Here is a 20999-nt window from a genome sequence, read left to right as displayed (position 1 = left end):
CATATCTTCGCTGCTTTTGAGGCAACTCCCACGCTACCACTTCCGGGTCTTCTCCTTCCATGGCGAAAGGCAAGACGACGGAGGCAGCGCGCGGTGGCTACGACGGCTGCGGCAGCAGCGGCCACCTGCGCTCCGCGTGACGTCACTCGGTTTCACGGTCAGACGACGGAGTCAGCGCGCGGTGGCTACGACGGCTGCGGCAGCAGCGACCACCTGCGCTCCGCGTGACGTCACTCGGTTTCGCGCATGCGCAGCTGTGGCAAATCTGTAGTGTGGCTCACGAAAAGAGCCTCGAAAATATGGCTGGAAACGTCAACTCGAACACCGACTTGCCACCACAAGATTAATGGTATTTAGTGAAAGGAGCTCGTGGGCAAGTTGGTTGCTTGGCTTATGCATAACTGCAGCGCGAAAAAAACAAACACACAGGGAATAAAACACTCAAGACACGGACAAATGCTGTTCCGTGTCTTGAGTGTTTTATTCCCTGTGTGTTTTTTCCTTGCTGCAGTTTGCCCAAGTTAATGGTATTGTTGCGCAGCGGGACCGGTGGTGCTTAGACCCAAGTGAATTGACAATCTAAACGAAGCACGCATGTTGTCTTTGAGCCCCAATAAGTTGATTAGATTAATGCCCCCATCTAGATCTGCCGAGCAGACGTTTGCCAAATGTCTTGCTTTCTTCACTTTTCTTTTCCAGCCAATTACTTGTGGAGTCCGTCAGGTATTCCGAGATGTACAGTTGACCGACATGGTAACGAAATCCTCTTGAAGCTGTTCAACCTAACTAATACAGGAGACAGTTGACCACCGTGGGAGTAAATGATACCTTAACACTTCCCTCTGCATACAGCATGGGCGTGCACAAGTCTCTCCATATGGGCCAAAGTATGGGGTAGTGCCCTTTCATGACCTCTGAGTAGCAGGGAACAATATGGTGCAAATATGCGCCCTCCTTCCCCACGTGTGTTAAGGCCCGTTCACACGGGTTTTTCAGCCCTGTTAGTGAATCAGCGCTTCCGCGCTTAAAGTGCTAGTACTGGTGGCAAAATATGCCGGCACAAAAATGGCGGACAACATGCTACACCGCTCAATGTTTCACGAAATATTATTTACTGCGTCCGCTACATGCAGTAAAAAAGCCAGCTTATTTGCCAGGTGAAGGATGTGAAATTCGCCTGAAACAAATAAATCACTGCTAGGTGCAGCCCACTCTCAGAAAAAGCTGCGAGTTCACTACGTAGAGCGGGTCATATGTTTAACGTACTGCGGTAAAATTGCAGTCCAAATACAGCCAAAACACTGTCTCAATAATTTGAAAAGGACGGAAGAAAATTGCAGTCTGATTTTTATACAAGCGTATTTCATGCGTCCGAGTCTCCGTCTGCCAACGCTCCTCAATCAGTGCGGTAGCAAACGACGCCCGTGAGCCCATACTAACCAATCCTAACGCGACCGCAGCGCCGCCGCCTTTTGGGCCCGCTCCGCCAGACTCCTCCGCACGCACCCCGGAGCGCCGAAGCACTTTGCAAACTAACCCTATCTAAAAACGTTGACAGAAACGCCAACGGCATGGCGATTAAAGGGCAATTACTGGACGCTCGTTTTATCAGCGGATATGCTTTTGATAACAGGCTGACGGCACGACAAGCAACGGAACAGAGACGCTGCAGCTCGACCGCGTGCCTTCGTTCAGGAATGAATGAACCTCGGCGAGACAGGCAGCGCCTCTGCCGTGGGGGCGCTGCGTCTGCAGTTAAACGCCGCCGACGTTTGGAATAGCAGTTCCGAGCAAAGCGTCGCAACGTTCGCACATATACCTTCCCCACTTCCTCCTGCAAAGGTCGTCTCTCGCGTTCCCGACCGCGTGAAACGGCCGCAGACGAGGGCGAATAAAAGGCCTCACCGTCGTCGTCCAACGCCTCTTCGTCGTCGTTGCCCAGCGGCGACAGCGGCGCGGCGGGCGGCGACTCGGCGCTCGCCATGCTCAGTCCGCGCGCGTTCTGCGCACGCACGACGAACACGTAGGCGGATGCCGCCGGCGGCAGGTTGGCCAGGCGGCAGCAGGTGCTAAGCACGGCGGCAACGCGGCTCCAGGCGCGGGGCTGCGCCGAGGCCGGAGACGCGTCCACTAGGTAGCGCTGGATGCGGCAGCCGCCGTCGAAAGGCGAGCACGACCAGGTCACCTCGATGACGCCACTGGGCAGGGACACCGCGCGGGGTGCCTCGGCAGGCGGGTCAGGGGGACCTGCGCGGGTGCAAGGCTAACAAGTGGTCACTCCCTGCTTGCTTCCAAAGAAATAAACGCAAAAATGAAAACGTCGCCTTTGGTCGGCCAAGTATAGCGGTTAGTCAAGTAGCGTTAGCCAAGTCGGCAAAAATAGGCGTCATGAGCACACTGCCTTAACATTATCGTCGCAGTTCCGAGCAGTACAGAATGTTCGAGAACCCCAGCATTACGCCTGAACCAAAATATACACTGTCCGGATTTTTTTTCTTCCGTGTGCTGTGTGACGTGCTTTCACATGCTTCTTTACGCAACGCTTCCCGTCGGCCTCCTTCGCCGTCATTATGCACGCTTGGACGGCTTCTGCAATTCGCGCCACAAATGTGTGCAGGGAAACCCGAGACCTCAGCTGCAACTGTAAGGCTCTGTTTGTCGCTTTGAAGTCAGACAGTGGCGTCAGCCACAGCGCTTACGACGCCTGCTTCTCACAATACATCTGGCGTTGCTCTCATCTGATTGGGACGTAACGGATCGCTCTGGCGGAGCAACGACCGCAGAGCCAGCTCTCCTCTGTATATTTAATCTTTCTTCCCCGTTCTCATAACGATGACAGGAATGAGTAAACCGCACAAACCTGTGTGCGTGCGTGCGCGCACACACAAACGTACAGACAGACACGCATACACAAAGCAGGTCATTCGTTATGGACACGAACATTATGCGGCCACTTCACAGAACTTGGGCACAGGCCGCAACTGATCTCTCATCCAACGAGACGGTCGAGGTATAAACAGCTGGAACTGCGATCGTTAAGATACGCCACAATAAACCGCGGGCCTCCCTTTGTGTCCGCGAAATACAATTTTGTATTAGACGCACGTTGCGCGCCCGCGCGCAATTTGATTTGTTTTTTTGATTTCTCCCGTCCGAGGTTTCCCAAATCCTTTGCCGGAGTTCCCGGGTTCGAACCCGACCGCGGCGGCTGCGTTTTTATGGAGGAAAAACGCTAAGGCGCCCGTGTGCTGTGCGATGTCAGTGCACGTTAAAGATCCCCAGGTGGTCGAAATTATTCCGGAGCCCTCCACTACGGCACCTATTTCTCTCTTTCACTCCCTCCTTTATCCCTTCCCTTACGGCGCGGTTCAGGTGTCCAACGATATATGAGACAGATACTGCGCCATTTCCTTTCCACCAAAAAGCAATTATTATTATTATTAAATCCTTTGCGCGCTCGATCTGCGTGGAAGGGCGCATGTTTACAGCCAGTTACCTCGCGCACGCCAGGACACTAAGAGAAGGGCTGCGAAGGGAGACCTCGTGCAGTGCAGAAAGCATGCGCATATTTTAATAGGCAACCGACTCAGCAAAAAAAAAAAAAAGGCAACTCATCCGTTGCCCGGGGTGCACATCAGCAGCTCTGGTTTTTCCTCACCTCCGCCTACTAGTGTACCACCACGTCATGTAAATTATCGGGTTTTTAACAACTGTGCGTGGTGCTTGCCGGCCGTGTTCATCGTATCTATCGCGTGGTGAGAATCTCTGCTCCGTTTTCTTTTTTATGCCAGAAGGGAGGGCATACATCACTCACAAAGAAATGAACAACATGTTTACTTACGATTAAAAAAAAAAAAACTCCCCGACAGGACAAAAAAACGATATTCTGCGCATATTAAAACAACCGCTCGCGGCACGTGTGTCGGCCAGAATAGTACGCTAATTATTATTTCCACACTCTCTGCCGCCTCAGTAGTCGAGTAAAATTATTTGTCGTTAACGAATTTCACCGCACTCGGTAACCGCGGTCATTGAACACTGCCGCTCGAAGCGTTCGCGCATACGTTTTCTCCTCGTATGGGATGAACTATACCGTTAGCTGGCAATGAGGGGTCGTTAGCCCTGAATCCTGGAGCGAAAACTCGTCACAGACGGCTGTGCACGGCGCAGAATACGGGGCTGAAGTGAGCACCCCGAGCGCACCTTGATGTTGTGTCACGCAAAAAGCAAACAAACGGCGAATTAAACAGAAGACACGTGTTTAACACTCTGGAAATAAATGCCGGCCCTATATAATCGAAATATATGCCGTGTTTAGCCCCGGAAAAATTATATGCCATAGCATTTACACCTATTCTGATTTATGAAATTTTGCTTGCGATGCCTTCCCGGGTTTCGTGCCACGTCTTTGGCCCTTTGATGGATGGGTGCATGGAAAATATATGAGCACATCCTTTGGAACAACGCGTTGGCGCTTTTCGCTTTTTTCTCTGAGCAATTCTGAGCAACAAACTGCCGAATACTTATTCGCTTTTGCCTAAACTAAGAGTATGAAGTTACTGCGGCTGCTACTCACTGCGCTTTTTCTGTACTTTTATGCCTCCAATTTTAATGCCCTCTTGCTATTTTCGGCTACCGCTAGCTCCTGTATAAGGCCTAGAGCTCATCTGCATATGGATGGACCCTGACTAGACTTGTTCAGTTATTTCGCCTTCATTTCCACGTCGTTTGCATAAATCCTCCTCTTTAGAGAATTTTCTCACATAACTCAGCATTCTGAGGCAACCTGAGTTGACTTCAAAAGTATATAGCAAAGAGCTGCCTTTTGAAATGTCATGAAACATCTCCTTTTTGATTGCACTATTCGACGATCGGTAGAGATGTGTATTATATCGCATTGTTCTAGCAACCCGCCTGCCTTCCGGGCCTTCTTTCAACGGCTTCTCCAACTTTCCTATTTAGATTATTTTTCGTACATTTGCTGATCAGTTTCCTGGTTCTTTTTCTCCACTGTGAATCAACGTTTATCTGCGCAAATGTCTAGAAACCTTCTTTCTCTGCTCATGCGTTCTTGTTCATATTTCTCTGGCGTTACTCGAAACTAATTATGCCCTGGGCTCAGCCGATGTTCCTTTTTAGTGCTCCATTTGTAGTTACGCCGCGAGGCTGCAACACCCTTTTTGGTTCACATCTATAGTTCGGTTTGTACTGCCACTTCAAGCATAGAACCTTGTTCATTACGGCCACATTTCCCATAAAGTACTCACGTTCTTCAAGGTAGATCTTGCTGTACCCTAGCATATTTGTATACTTTTCTTGACACCTGCTGTTCTTACCGCTTAATCAGTAATTTTTACACCGCGAAACCCAATGAACCTGCATTACTCTAAATCGTGTCCTTCTGCATGAGCCCTGGAGCAAATTCAACGACGGCCGGCCATCAATATGATGTCACCTGCGTACCTTAGGTAGCGAGTATAACTGACTTGACCTAACTCTAGCCGACTCGGGCGGGGGCATCTGAGCATCCGCTTCAGAAGGTTCGGGGCTCGGTACTCAGCCCGCCGGTTTCTACTGTATGTACTAAGCTTTCCCATGGCTTGGTGCTCGATTTCTCTGGGGTGAAACACGTTGATTTGGTGCATAGCTTGAGAACATTGTGCTGCCATAAACTGCAGCAAATTTGTAAAGGCAGGCTTTCCTTCTTTGGTTTTATGCTCAGTCACGAAGGCATTACTGAATAAGACGAAAAAGAAAAAAAATTATAAGGACGACTACGATTCTCCCTAATGGCAAATTTGAGCGCAGCTCTGTCGGCGTGTCAGGCTCTGTGGGCTCACTGTTTTCCTTTGCTGGGTCGTCCGCACGTCTGGCGACGATATTAGTTCGACAGTAGTATTAGTTGTAGAAGACGACGATGTGCAAAGCATAGCGCGAGAGTGCGTTGCCGTTTACTCTCATCCCTTTACCGTTCATGAGGAAGAATTCACCAGTGTTGCGCTCCCACGTGCTTTTCCCTTTTATTAACTGTGTTCAGGTGAATAGCCACCCGATTCTTGACCTATCCCTCAGTGTGGGTATGCGCCATCTTTTGACAGGCTAACAACAACAACAGCATAACACGAGGCATGATCGGCTGCGGCGATAGCGTAGTGTTCTCGTGCAGTGGCCAGCGAAGCTGAGCTGTGCGCGGCGCCGCGGCTTCCAATCCCAGTCGCGGCAGTTTATTTTTATTTATTTATTCATAGTCTGGCTCGGTTATCGCGACGGCGGCGATACGGCTCAACCAACGAAAGGGCGCTGAAGAGCTGCGCTCCAGAACAAACAGTGAGGAGGGTTGACTTTCTGAAAGGAAAATTAGCTGCGGTTCAACTATTGCTGAACCTGGCTAGAGAGCGAAAGCTGTGGTGTATCGGGTAAGTAGACGAGGCTTGGCTTCTGTAACGTTGAGTGCGTTCCGCACACTGGATTGGCAACGCGCCCACCCTGCCAGGTGGCGGTTAAATTAATGGTTGATCGCGAGAGGTTGGTCACCCAATGAACGCTGCGGCCTCTTGCTGCAGTGGCGCGTGTCTGCCACAAAGTTGTCAGCGCTAATGCATGCAGCCCACATCTCTCTCTCAACACCGCCACGTAACTCAAAGCGCGATTGAGGCTTCCACTGCCAAAGGGAGCCAGTTAAGCGCCTTCCTTTCCTCAAAATCAACGGAGTCTAGAGCATTGTCAACGCTAACGCCAATGAACACAAGGAACGCCGACGGCCTATAGCTAATAATAATAATTGTTTTTTTTTTGGGGGGGGGGGGGAATGAAAACGCGCAGTATCTGTCTCATATATCGGCGGACACCTGAACCGCGCCGTAAGGAAAGGGATAAAGGAGGGAGTGAAAGAAGAAAGGAAGAAAGAGGTGCCGTCGTGAAGGCTCCGGAATAAGTTCGACCACCTGGGGATCTTTAACGTGCACTGATATCGCACAGCACACGGGCGCCTTTTACATTTCGCCTCCATCGAAACGCAGCCGCCGCGGTCGCGTTCGAACCCGGGAATTCCGGATAAGTAGCCGATGCCCTAACCGTTAACTGAGTCACCGCGCACAAAATCCGTGTGCTTGGGCTTGTTCTTTACTCCCACGGCGCGCACGAAGAAGTCATAAATAGACTCCAAACACACGGTCAACAGACCACCCGACTGATTCGCCGCATAGCGAACCGCCGGGGTGGCCTCCGCGAGCGACACACGACTCGCCTCACCCAGGCTTACGTCATGAGCCGCACCACATATGCCCTTCCATACCGACCCCTCAAACAGAAGGAGAGAGACCGAGTAAATGCGCTCCTGCGAAGTTGCACGAAAACGGCTCTACGTCTCCCCCCCCCCCCCCCCCCCCCTAGCGCATCAAAGGACTGACTCTTCAAACTCGGTGTCCACGACACCTTTGAGGAACTCACAGAAGTTACCTTCACGGCACAAATACCCCGTCTATACAATTGAGAGGCTGGCCGCACTTTATTATCCCAATTAAACCTCACCCCAACTACACACCCTACCGAGGGGTCCCCTTTCTCCTATCATCCGCTATAACCTCAACGTAGCCCCCGTCCCCAAGAACATGCAGTTCAGGAGAGCAAGCTGCCGGGCTAGTTGGTGATGCATGTTGTAAACTAGGAAGCGCAAAAAACCGGACGAGGGACAGAGTAAGGGACACAAAAAACAGGTTCACGAGCGCTACTACCAACTGTTTATTGATGCTGTGGGACAGGGGATATATAGGAACAGAATGTCGAGCATGCGCGTGGAAAAGGCACAAGACCCGCACATCAGTCATGCGCACAAGTAAATAAAAAAAAGGAATCTAAAAAGGCACATTCCGATGAATAAACGTGTACAGATGTGTCAATGACATAACGTTTGGACTAATTAACGTTCGGACTGATTAAGAAGTCACAAGAAGTTGCCGATGTTGTGTAGAAGAACGATCGGATGGATTTAGCCTTTTCCGCTGATATACAAGACTTGTTTTATTTTGTTCCACATGCTGAGCGGTTAGCTTCGGTCAGTGAAAGCATTGAAGGCTCGGGGGCTGTGGCTGTCCAGAACTCGGCTGGAATCTCGGTAGATATTTTTTTAAGATTGCTAGAATACTACTTGCAGGTAACTTTTATCTATCATTACAACCAGTTTTTCCTGCAGCGTAAAGGTGTCTGTATTGGCTAATGTGTATCTCCGAGTTTATGTGACATTTTTATCTTCAATTGACCGCCTCCTTGCACTGACTTTTCAAGGGGGGCCAGCTTTTAAAGTTTTTAGATATGTTGATGACTTTTTAATTATTTTAAGACCAGGGAACTCTACATCCCTTGACCATATTATTTCACTTGTTTTAAATACTTTTCATCGACTCGGGAAAGGTTTAGTTTTTACCCATGAACTACCTGAAAGTCAGGCGTTGCGTTTTTTAGACCTCAAGCTTATGTTCTGCCGAGACCATATTTGCTGGATGTACTCCCCCCGAGCTAACAAAGAGCTGCTCAGCTATGACTCGGCTCATTCGAAGGTGGTAAAACGAGGTACTGCGTCGCTTTGCCTGGAGTCTGTGCTTCAAAAATCATGCCCACATAAAATGCAACAGAGTCTCAATGATCAGGTTTCGCGATTTTTAACAGCAGGCTTCCCTGACCCGGTCATTTCAGCTTCGCTGAAACCCTCCTGCAGAAGCATAAAGGCGCCCAAAAAAGATCTGAACCGCCTTCTTCAAAGCCGGTGGTGGTCCCTTATGTACACAAACTCTCCCACAACCTGAAAAAAGTGGCTGGCAGGCACCGTGTGCCCTTGGTGTTCTCAGCACCCAACAAGCTATCTAAGCTATGCCCTCGCATCACGGGTTGTGCCGGCAGGGGCTGCAACAAAAAACATGGGATCGACTTCACTAAATATGCAATAGGAGTGGTGTACTGCATTCCCCTCTCATGTGGGGCTTCATACGTTGGCCAAACTGGCCGCTGTATTAATGACCGGCTACGGGAGCATGCCAAAAACATATAGAAAACAATGACACTAGTGCTAATCTCGAGCGTCACCCTGCTTCGTGCACGTGTAGGGCAAGGTTGGAGAAGACCACGATTCTAGACAAGAGCGGCAATGATAAGGCTAGGCTCGTTCTAGAGGCTTATTATATCCGAAAACTGTCCGAACGTTGTGTCAGTGACACGTCTGTACACGTTTATTCATCGGAATGCGCCTTTTTAGATTCTTTTTTTGATTAACTTGTGCGTTTGACTGAAGTGCGGTTTTCTTGCCTTTTCCACGCGCACGCTCGACATTCTGCTGCTATATATCCCCTGTCCCACAGCATGAATAAACAGTTGGTAGTAGCGCTCGTGAACCTGTTTTTGTGTCCCTTACTCTGTCCCTTTGTCTGGTATTTTTGCGCTTCCTAGTTTACAAGAACATGCACCCTGAGCGGGACAAGGACCGCAGAGTAGGAAGGGCTCGGGCTCTCCACAGACAGTATGGCGATGACGATGAGGTGGTCTAAGTGGACGCAGCGGAGTACACGTCAGGCTCCCGTGTGGCACTGGCGGTAGCCGACAATCGAGCAAAACTTCTGACCTCCAGCTCAATCATCCCGAATTCTACCACAGAGGCAGCCATCGCGCTTGCTCTCATTTCTACATCTGCCACAAAAATTATCTGATTCTAAATCTGCCATTCTCAACTACGCCAATGGCTAGATATCCCGCACTGCTGCTCGTTTACTACGCTTATGGCAGCCCCGGCGACCTATAACCCTCATCTGGACGCCAGCACATGCCGGCCTCCCTGGCAACGAGGAGGCTCATTCCTTATCCCGAAGTCTCACATTCCGGGCGGGAGTCGAGCCCCTTGTACGGGCCGAGGAGCGCCTGCTTTCTTTCCGTGATATTCTCTCGCACTACCGGGAACAACGAAGGGGGTACGCACCCCAGCCCCATACCTCGCCATAGCGCCGGCCGCACACTGGCGAGGACTGCAAACTCGGACTGCTCCATATCCCACACTACTACATGCCCGATACCCAGACCAATCCCCCTCGTCATGCAAACTGTGCGGCAAACCAGGAGACTTTCTACACACCCTGCTCACATGCCCCAGCTTCCCTCATCCCCCCATCACCGACCGTGGCGGAGTCTTACTGGGAGACTTACGACCGAAACCTCTCCTCAAGACCAGCGCCGGCTCATCTCCAGCGCTCTGAAAAGGTCTCCTCACAGTGAGGAAGCATCCAAGTGCCATGTAGGGGGCTTCTACCCCACCGTTTACATCGTTGGCAATAAAAGTTTCTACCACCCCCACCGCGGCGGGTGGTCTATAGCTTCAGTGCCGCGTTTCTGCTACGACGTTGTGAAAGGAAAGGCGCATAACTGGCTCCCTGGGACGGCGGACACCTCATTCGCGCTTTAAGCTACGTGGTGGCATAGTTTAAAGCGGGAATGAGGTGTCCACCGTCCCAGGGGGGAAGTTATGCGCCTTTCCTTTGGTTTCGAAGAAAATTGAAGATTGGTTTTTAAAATTGGTTTTGAAGAAAGGAAATGACGCAGTAACTGTCTCACATATATCGGTGGGAAACCAACCGGTTTTGAGGAAAGGAAATAGCGTAGTAACTGTCTCAAACATATCAGTGGGCACCCGAACCGCACCGTAAGGGGTTTGACCTCTGGCTCACTTGAAGGTCAAAACCGCAAGCACCGCAAAATCGTTACAAGGTAGCGTAGTAAAGCTTTCGCTTCAAAATTCGACCAATAGTGATCCCTTACTACCACAAAGTTGGTCATTCTCTCAAGCATGTGGCTGTGAAGTACGAAGTTGGTGTGGTTTTTTTTCTGCTGCCTGAAAACTCGTATCACTGTGCCGCATGATTGATTCTGGTAGCACAAAGAAAACACAATGCCAAACGAAGCATGCAAACCTTTTTGTGAAATGTGCTGTGGGGGCTGTTTATAGAATTCCGCTGTCGGGCGGGAAAGTATCACCGACCGCCTGCAAGAGCATAAGCTATCGTTGAAAACTGGCAGAGGTTCACATTCGTCGTATCTCTGCAAGTAAGGACAGCGGGAATGGAGAACAGAAAATATGTGAAGCAAGGCTGCAAGATACTATAGGCGTGTGCAACTTTAGAAGACAGGAGAGGCCCCGCCCAGATGACCGAAGCGCAGCAGCCAATGGCCTCCGCGACTAAAGAAATAGTCCCGCTCTAAAATTGTGGCTGCTTCTAAAACACGTATTTGTCGGTATAAATAAGATTTGTGTATCTTGAGGGGTGGTTTGGTAAAACTGTCATGATGGAAATGCTACAGCACATGCTGGATCGCGAGAGAAAAATAACTGCGTGTCTTCTACAACGCTGTGCGTCGTCTGCTACAGAGCGAGATCGACGGCACCGAACGACACTCAACGACGCCCTGCTAGACGCTCGGCTATCTTATCATACTGCTGCTAACGATCGATCATTTGCGCGCTGATCTGGCAGCAACGAATCTTTGCGTTGGAGGTTGCTTTCGCAAATCTTTTGGGTTGAAGAACTCGTAGGTTGGCTTCATCCGCGCACGCTTTTCTTATTTATCCTGAGAATGGTTTTGCTCCATCACTTCGCCACGTCCGACGTGGAACGCAGGGGCACAGTGCACAAACACACCCGCCGCTCACAGTAGGTACCAGACTTTGGCAAACTCTCCTCGTCGTAACTTCACTTAGGAGCAAAACAAAACACCATAGAACAAACACGCACGATGTTTGTTTGCAGCGGTGTGTTGCCCCGGGATCCCATTTCCCGACGAAGCGCAGCGCAGCGTCACCGATGTTCGCTGTAATCTTTTTTTCATCGGCTCACGGCTCAGAACAAACGCACGCGGCACAAATTGTGCGTCGTAAGCTGGCAATAATATTTCCGGCATGACAGACGCCCACAAACAATTCCAGTTCACTCTGATGTAGGGAGACGCACACAGCTGACGCGACTCGGCCGAGTTCGAAGCGAGGGCGGCCATGTTAGGCATGTTCTTCGTCGGCGGGGTCACCGGCCGTCCGGCTCATGACGTCACCTGAGGTTCGCGCTTATTGGCGGAGGCTCGAGTGCATCCGCCTTTGAGGGGCAAATTCCGCTGCCTTCTAAAGTTGTACCCGACTTATAGTATCTTAAGCAAAGTTAATGGCAAGATTGCGCATGAACTGACTGAGGCGCACTAGATCACACAAAGCCGGGAATGCATGTGCCAGCACCCCGTCGCTGACTATTCATGAAAATGAAAGCCAGTTCTTTTAAGAAATTGTGGACTGACATGTGTACCTTGCTTTGCATTATTCGTGTTCTCGCGCGTGCTCCTTTACTCCTCTCCCGCCCCCCCCACCCTCACCCCATGGATGTATATACATACAATAATCTGCTTATGGACTCCCTTCTCCGGTGTGCTGCCATTTTTTGTGCGACATCTTCCCTGTCAGCGATCATACGTTAGCCACTTTTGCCAAGCTGCCCTTGCACGAGCAAAATTAAATCACCATTAATTATATTGCTTCCATACCAGGATAGTGGAGGAACACAACCGTGTAGATGACCTTCCCCGATTTTCAATGGCGCTTCATTGGTTATCCCTTCCTATGCGACTCAAGCTGCATTCTTTATCTTAGCAGGATATGCCATAGCAGCGAACTGTGCGTTTTTACACGCGCCGTTAATGTCCATATGTAGCGGCCTATATATTCTCTTCCTTGGCTAATTCTGTGAGCTCAGAGCAGACAGGTGCGTTCGACTCGGCGTTCAACGGCTCTAAAATCCTTCGGCACTTCTCAGTAGATGATAATGTTTTGCCGAAGCCCCAATGTAATTTTATTACTAGCATATCGAACACATATACCAGCGGCGGTGAAGTGGTGCGCATGATTTAATTTTGGCCTTATGTACCTTGCCTTTTTTACATTAGGTTAATTTTACACTGTCGCCGGCTTTTGGGTATTCGCTTTTACCCTATAACTTTTTCTAATAACTTCAGCAGTGCGTCCTTGGTTTTGGGCGGTAGTTTGTTCATTATACTCATGAGGATTCCGTCTAGTCCGGTTACTGTAGAATTGCAGATTTCCTCTCCAACTTTATTCAGTCGATATTATCTGGGGCTGATTCCCCTTCAGCATACGTCGCCTTTTTAGTTGCAGTCGCAGCAACGGCTTTGCTATTGCCCTTAAATGACTTTCCTAATACGCCTCTATTACGATTGAACTTATGTTCTTTTACACCGTGAATGTGCACCTGCACTGTTTCGTTGTTTATTTACCGAGTTTTTACGTCCTTTCTCGGCGCACATATGACGTCTAGAGATTGTGCAGTTTCCATTTTAACGTGGACCATGAATATGTACTTTTTTTGTCAAGAAATATCCTATTTTTTGGCCAGTTCTCCTTCTAGGAGCTTCAATTTGCCTTTCTCGCTCGTCTGTGCTTTCGTGATACATTGCACCACCGTTAGATCACGTTACTAATTTCTTTATGCACGAGCTCCGTGGTTTTCACTTACCTCGCCGGAGTTGTCATCCCGCATACAAAGCCATCGTTGTCCTTTCTTCCCCTTTCCCCATTTCCCCATTAATGCTTGCTTCAACGTCTGCTATTGCTCGTGTTGAATTTAGGTTACATGGATCATCCACTGTTTCTACCCTTAAATCAATCAGGTGCCACATGCGTAGACTAATATGCTTACAACCGCTGCCAGAGCCGCTCTCTTCCTCGTCAGTTTGCAGCAGCTTGTTGTAAACACATTGCGGCATCAAGTATAACGGGCTTAAATCACATAAAAATATATAAAACAAAGGGGGTATCTTCAGTAAAGAGTTTCACATATGATAAATTTAGAAATTCATAAAGGAAAGAAATAACAGTGAAAAAAAGATGGAGAATGATAACGAGAGAGAGAGAGAGAGCAGAGTTGGCGGGAGGTTACGCAGGTTGAATAGCTAGTGCGACATGGGAACTGGTGGACCACCGGCCAACGTCCATCTCGCGACCGAGACGGCGCCGACGGTCGGCCGACTATGCACATAGTGGACGCATGCAGCACGACGACGCAACGTTGACAGGCCGAATCGGCGTCGTACCGTGCTGGTACGAGCATGCTACGTCTCTTCTGAGCATCCCAGTATGCTTCCATTCCGCAATCAGAATTCACCATGCACTCGAATGAGGGACATTGCGCGCATGCAGAATATTCATCTTCCCCATAGCTGAACCTTAGTAATCAGAATTCAGCGCAAAAAAGCGTCCCCGGATATTGGTGGCTGCACCTGATGGGAAAAAACGAAGGTGTTTAAAACTTGCAGACAGCCCAAGCTACCGCTTATTCAAGACAGAGGAAATGTCACACGTCATACACTGTACCTGCCACTGCCAAAGCTGTGGCAGGGGCACCATTCGAAAGGCGAAGAATTGGAGAAGGGACGTGGTTAACATTATACGTTTTCACTAATACGTACGCGCTAGCGATAGCCCTGGCAAGTAGGGTGGACGCCGAGAAAGGGATGCAGATGAAATTATCGGAAGCGCATATGTCAGGACAGACCGCCAGAGAGAGAAGCGTCTCACAGAAAACAATGAAACGTAGGAAGTAATGTAATGTTCCGCATCCGTATGAAAGGCCGAAAAACTATCAGTGTCCGCCCTGAAGGTAAGCAGAAGCCACGCTAATGCGCGCACGCGCCGTGGTGGCAAAGCGTGGGAACAAACACTCAGTCTGTTTGCACTGCGCCAGACTTTTGTTCAGCAATCCTTGCGCTCTCCAAACAGCAAACAAGTGCCACAGCTGAACTGCCCGATAGCGCATGTTCCGTTAGCATGTCATTCAGGCCTGTGGGCCATGCACTACCTCGATGGGAAGAAACGCGAACAACCCGGCGCCAAAACGCCCCGCTGTTGGAATTTATTTTCATCGCGCCTTTACTAGGAAGAACACGACAGAATAGTCGTAGAGTATCATGGACGGGTCTAAGGTCTTTTTGCTATCACCGAAGTAAAAGCGCGGTGAAAAGAAATTGGAACAGCGGAGTGTGTTGGCGCCGGGTTGTTCGCATTTCTTTCCATCGAGGTGGTACGCGTAGAATTATGCGACTCTCAACAAACACTGCACGAGTGAACGTTCTGGTTAAGAGTGGCGAACAGTAATCCCCCGTCCGCGTCCATTCTTCAGAAATTCTCCGTGACCAAGAGTAGCTTATCCGTGGACTCGTTTCACATTTCTGTCCCACATCTCGCGAAAGGACACACATCCAGTCTACTGACGTTTGCATTAGCAGCGGTTCATTTCATATCGACGCTTCCCCTATATCTGCTAACGCGCAAGGCGTCCCTGCTAACGCCGCTCACCTTACTCTTCTGAGAGGTGCATGTGGTTGAGTCACGCGTAAAGAAATTTACAACATCGATTACAAATTTACAGGCGACTCCTGTGGAATCTTGGAAGCAATCTGCGCCTATCAGCTTTACCAGTGCCTCGATTCCAAGTACTGCTTTTGGACGGTCGCCCACGCAGCAGAAGTACGCCCTTCTGATAACACCCTACTTTTGAACTTAAGATGGAATAAGGAGAATCGATGAAGCGTAGCCATCTTGCATAACGCAGTGCCAAACGCACGAAACGGACATTCTAGAAAAAGAAAAAAAGACCCGACAGTGCCACTGCCAGTGTCCGGTGATCGAGCGAACAGTCAATACGATCCTGCTAGGTGTTTATGGGGAACGTAACCGGCACTTTCACTCACCTGATCCAAATTCAAATTGACGCAGTCTGCGATGACCGAAAATAGAGCAACCACATGCGCAGCTGAGAGGCTAAAACGAATACTGGGAACATTACGGTGACGACACGGACCCGCCCAACTTTCTCCGTCTCCTTAGAATGTGCAACGGTATTAGCTGCATGGCACATGAACCAGAGCCACCCGCAACCGATGCGGCGAGAGTTTTCCCTTCTTGGCCGCTGTAATTTTCCATCCTTCGGCGCCGCGTCAGAGCCTAGCTGGCAGCCAAGGCCTTATATCAGACTTAAGCAGTCACCACGAAAATACTCACGTGCCATGCGCTCTTGGCCACAGCCCAGGCGACCGAAACACGAGGAGCGCGCGAGAACACTGCCTGGGCTCTTGCGCTGGTGTGGATTTCCGTTTTATTTTAGAGCGTCCCTGGATGTGACGCGGCAGTATACCGTTGCTCAGCTGACTCACTGCACGGGAAGGCTGCTGTATATACGATAGCCGGGGGCGACTGCAACACACACCGCACTCTGTCGCCCTGGATGCGGCCTGCATTGACCTCACGATCGGCAATGCGAGCCACGAACGCTGTGACGCCACGCGGGACGCGTGCATCGCTCTCGGCGCACATCCTGTCCATTTGCCCCAAAGGCGGCACACGAAAGTAAACAACAAAGTTGAACAGATGTTTGCCCGGTCGTCATCGTCACTGCCCGCTGCTGCCACTGTCGCACTACGCGCGCATCTGGAATGCGCAAAAAACGTGCCCTGAAAAATGTACACCCGAAATAGCCAGTGCTCAAACAGTGTGGCCGTCTTCTTGCACTTGGGAGACGCAAAAATAAGTAAAAAAAAGAGCTTTTGATTTCAGAGCTGAGAAAAGAGGAGCGAGACTTGTTTGTACTTTATTTGGACTGAATATGCCCATATGTTGAAGCGCACAAGAAAGAGCCAACGCGCCACAAGAGCTCACTTTTCTACCCCGCTGCTGTATATATTGCTACGAATATTTGCAGTGCTTGTTCTTTTTTTTCAAATCTGCCGCCACATCATTTTATCGCTTTGTTTGCGACGCAAGACGCGACTAGATTTATCTCGATTGATCGCAGCCAGGCAGAGCTGATTCTACGTTGTTCCGGAATGTTCTAGTAACTTTGCACGCTTTATCTCGAAAGTTCGCTATCAGATTTAAATTGAGCACGGCCGACAGCGGCGGGCATTCTGTTGGACGACCGCCGAGCACGCTTGTCGCTTCGCCGCCGCCGAGTGATTCAGTCCATTTTGGGTGCAAGTCAGCCCAATAAACAGTTTTCTTTTAGAGGACCCTTTCGTACGCTTTCATCGCTGCTTCGACTGCCGTCACCACTACGTGACAATATCTTCCTCTGCCCTGCGACTGTCCTGATACCGGTAGCATATTAAGTATACAACCACCCAGCCTTAAAGGCCTCTTTCAGTTTTGTTTTTTTTTTCGTTCACGTATGCATTCTCACTCCTGCCAACAAGCTAGCGAACAATCAAAAAGAAGCGATGGAAAGATGGCCACAAAACACCGAAACAAGAGAGCTTGCCAGAACAATGTTGGGTTGCGTACTGCTGTTCGATTAAACATAACGAGGAAAAAAAACACGGCAAAAATAAAGGCACACGGAGAGGGGAAAATCTAGTTGTCGAGCACGGCTTACAGTCGTCCGTAGGAACGTATAGGCCAAAAAGGCCTCCGCTGTCAAACGAGCGAAAAAGCGAGCGAATAATGTCGAGCCCAAAACATGACGCTGTGACAGGGGGGCCCTGATTCGCTGCGCACCCGTCTGAGGAGAGTTTTGCACGAGGCTAGCAACGAAAGAAAGACAGATAGCCGGCCGCAAACACGATGCGCACATGTGACGGCAAAACAGGACTCCACAGCTGTTGCTCCCCGAGAGAACGCCCGGCCTTATTTGCCGACAATCATAACTCGCTCGGTGAAATCAACAAAGGTCAAATGGCGAGCCCCTGTTAATTAGTTTTTCCTGGGACTAAACAGCTCGTGCCTCGGTGCTTTTCTCATTAAAAAGATGAAATTAATAGGTAACGAGCGTAAACGGGTTACCGTCGTTTCTCAGCATTTACCAGCTGCAACAACGCGAGCATATAGTTGCTTTTTCTTTACCCCAAGTTCGTATTTTCGTTGGAGCTATTCCCCAGGCCTCGCCGATACCCCTTGTGTACTTAACGCCCGTGAGTGTTCCGGGGGCTTTTTTTTTGCTTTTTTCTTTCTCCGCGGTCAATTGTGAACGGAAGAAAGGAGAGCCCAGGGCGAGGCATTATACGCTTTCTCTCTGTCAACGAGAGTGGTCAGCTTTGAACAATTAACCTGCTGATTGATGGTGGTTCCTGCGTATAGTTTGACAATAGTCGGCCCTGTTTCGGTTCTGGAAGAATTTTAAAAAAAGAGAAAGCATCACTGAAGGGCGATGCACGATGACCTTTTGGAGGGAATATCAAAGCTACCGAGTGGGATTTGCTTTTACCGCATATTGAGATTTTGGCAAGGGACGTTTGTTCGCCTTAGTTATAGGCAAGTGGCATTCGATCCAGCGATAATCGAAAGCGCGCCATTGAGCTCGGCAGCAGATTCACACTGTGCAGTGGGAAGCTGTACAATGGCTCGCTCCGGCAAGCTCACATTTCTACAGATGTGTGCAACCTCAAGCACAAGTGTGCGAAGCTGTGGAAGTAGTTTCAGATATAACTGGCGAATGACGACGTAGTAACGGTTCAGTGGTCCAGATACACAAGGTATACCTTTTAACTGAAAAGTTATTCTAAAGGAGAGCATTCAAGTTCTTGGAATTTTGATCATTTAAAAACGGCGCTGCGATTGCTGGCACGCACGAACAGTATCGAAGATACATGTATCTTCGATACTACCTTGCGATGCATTTCATGTATCGGTACTAGAAGTCACGTGCCAAAAACGAAAGTATAGGAGTATCGGTATCGAAAGCACATTTTTAATGTATCGTATTTTAACGACACTCGATACTAAAAAAAGAGAATATGCTGCAGATTTTGAGCCTGCTGTGCGTCGGACTTTGGGCCGATGGCTCTCACTCAGGCGGTATAGCGCACTAAAAAGAGGAACGCAGCAGAATCAGGCAGAGACGGTGGCAGTTCCATTGGCCTGGCCAGACTGATTTCTTCCTATTTTTTTTTTTCATTCATTCATTCATTCATTCATTCATTCATTCATTCATTCATTCATTCATTCATACAGAATTTATTTCAGACAACGAAGAGGTTGTCCAGGGTGACGTGGCAAAAGGCATACATTGCCTGACGAGGCCACGCCACCCGGATGACAGGCGGCACCACTGGCTACACAAAATCAAGAAGAGCATTACATAATAGAACACACTTTCAGTATTTTTACACAATATATTAAGACATCTTTACAAAACATTGGCTTTACAAAACACACACAGCATACATTATTAACCAGAATTCGACCATAGCAATATTTACAAAACACACTAGTGATAGGTATACGTTAAGTTTTTATTTTTAAGGTTCATTTATGAGCATTGCTTTCATTAACATTTTGTATTTACCTATACAGGGGAAGATAAACGACGTGTTTGGAAGATAAACGACGTATATATATATATATATATATATATATATATATATATATATATATATATATATATATATATATATATATATATATATATATATATATATATATATATATATATATATATATATATATGCTGCGCTTCCGTACGCACAGTGACAGAAAGGACGAGGAGACAGGCTCACCACTGTTGTAGAAACAACACGCCTTCATCCCTATTTCATTTTGCGCTATTTGCTACGAGAAATTACTTTACTTTCGCCGTCATGCTCAAGAGCCTATAGAACACCTGTGTTGACTTCGTCGGCACGATAAAAGTCACGCGCTCTTTCACATGCGGGTCAATGGTGTCACCAACGCCGCCGGCGTCAAATGCATCAACTGGTGCACTCCTGTCATGTGAAGATGCAAGTGCTGTAACAATCCGTAGTTCTCTAGAGGCACTAGTGAAATCTTGAGTTTAACTACATGCCTCCAGGATCCTCGAGTCGATGTAGCTGTGCTACACTCTTATCCGTTGAAATAAAAAGGGCACCTTCATATATTAACACGGCAACATACTCGTCTTGTCTACTAGAGCCTTTTCATACGGTTCGCTTATAGCACAGCCGCATCTCGGAGCTCTTTAAGGACCCGCAGTTTGAGCAAATGCTGTTACTTAACATCGTTAAGTAAATACAACATCTATAACAGATATTAGCAACTAGGTTTTTCTTAAGAAAAACTTTCAGCACTTTTATTTTGTTGTTTCCATTTTAGCTTTTAACGCAGAATTTTCAGCGTCAAACGTCTGTTTTAGCACAGATCAGGGGAAATAACTGCTTGGCTTTTCCGAGCGCGCGGAGCTTGCACCTTTAAACCCAGGGCAAAGGCAGAGGCCACCCAGTAAATAACAAACGAACAGTACCAGAAAGTTTCACGTTGATGCGTATGTAGTCACGTGCTCACAGACCGGTTCCCATGAAGAACAATACCTTGATAAAAATAATTCTGAGGCTGCTTATGGAAGTGGTCGTTTAAACGTCTCCATGGCTTCAGTCCAATGCTTAAATTTATACGAAACAAACTGTGCCGACAATAGAGCTTAAAGAAATTGGAACTTTAATAAATCCATGGCCCTCTCAGAGACAGTGTGCTATATAGAATACACTAAATATTCCAGGAATCAGGGAGAAAGTTTTAAATTTAGCTGATTGAGTTACCAGATTTGTTAATATGGGCGATTTCAGTGACGTGTCGAAGTATCGACGACACAGTATCGAGTACCTGTATCGGAAATTAATTTCGCTTCTTTACCTTGTATCGGTATCGGAAATACAACTTTTGAGGGCACCGGATATCGGTATCGAAGATATTTTTTGAAACATCGCGGCCAGCCCTGATTGTAGCGGTTTGTTCGGTCAGGTACAAGGCGCTCGAGGCCTGGCCCCTGTAAACGAGTGGAATGGAAGGTACTCGAACTCTCTAAAAAGTGATGACTCATGCATACCACATAAAGGCAATGAAACTGGTTCCAACCGGAGTTCTCGCGGGAAAATCGCAAGAACTTTAGACACTCATTGTAGACACCAGAACAGACAACCTAAATGCTATAGCATTCTTTTTTGTTTAA

At 48.6% G+C, this 20999-nt stretch overlaps 1 protein-coding gene across 5 annotated transcripts in view; it reads right to left on the bottom strand.

Moving 5' to 3' along the window:
- LOC144112674 (myosin light chain kinase, smooth muscle-like) overlaps positions 1-20999 on the bottom strand; it is a 329835-nt gene that overhangs the window by 35163 nt on the left and 273673 nt on the right. For 4 of the 5 annotated variants that reach the window (XM_077645490.1, XM_077645491.1, XM_077645488.1 and 1 more), the window contains exon 6: positions 1906-2247. In XM_077645490.1, the coding sequence (XP_077501616.1) occupies positions 1906-2247 (342 nt within the window). Of the gene's footprint in view, positions 1-1905; positions 2248-16087; positions 16242-20999 lie in introns of those variants that run through there. The other variant, XM_077645492.1, reaches the window with a different exon arrangement.

This window comes from Amblyomma americanum, chromosome 1, assembly GCF_052857255.1.
Source record: "Amblyomma americanum isolate KBUSLIRL-KWMA chromosome 1, ASM5285725v1, whole genome shotgun sequence".
NCBI lineage: Eukaryota > Metazoa > Arthropoda > Arachnida > Ixodida > Ixodidae > Amblyomma > Amblyomma americanum.
The sequence above is the reverse complement of the archived record's forward strand: the minus strand, read 5'-3'. Positions and strand labels throughout refer to the sequence as shown.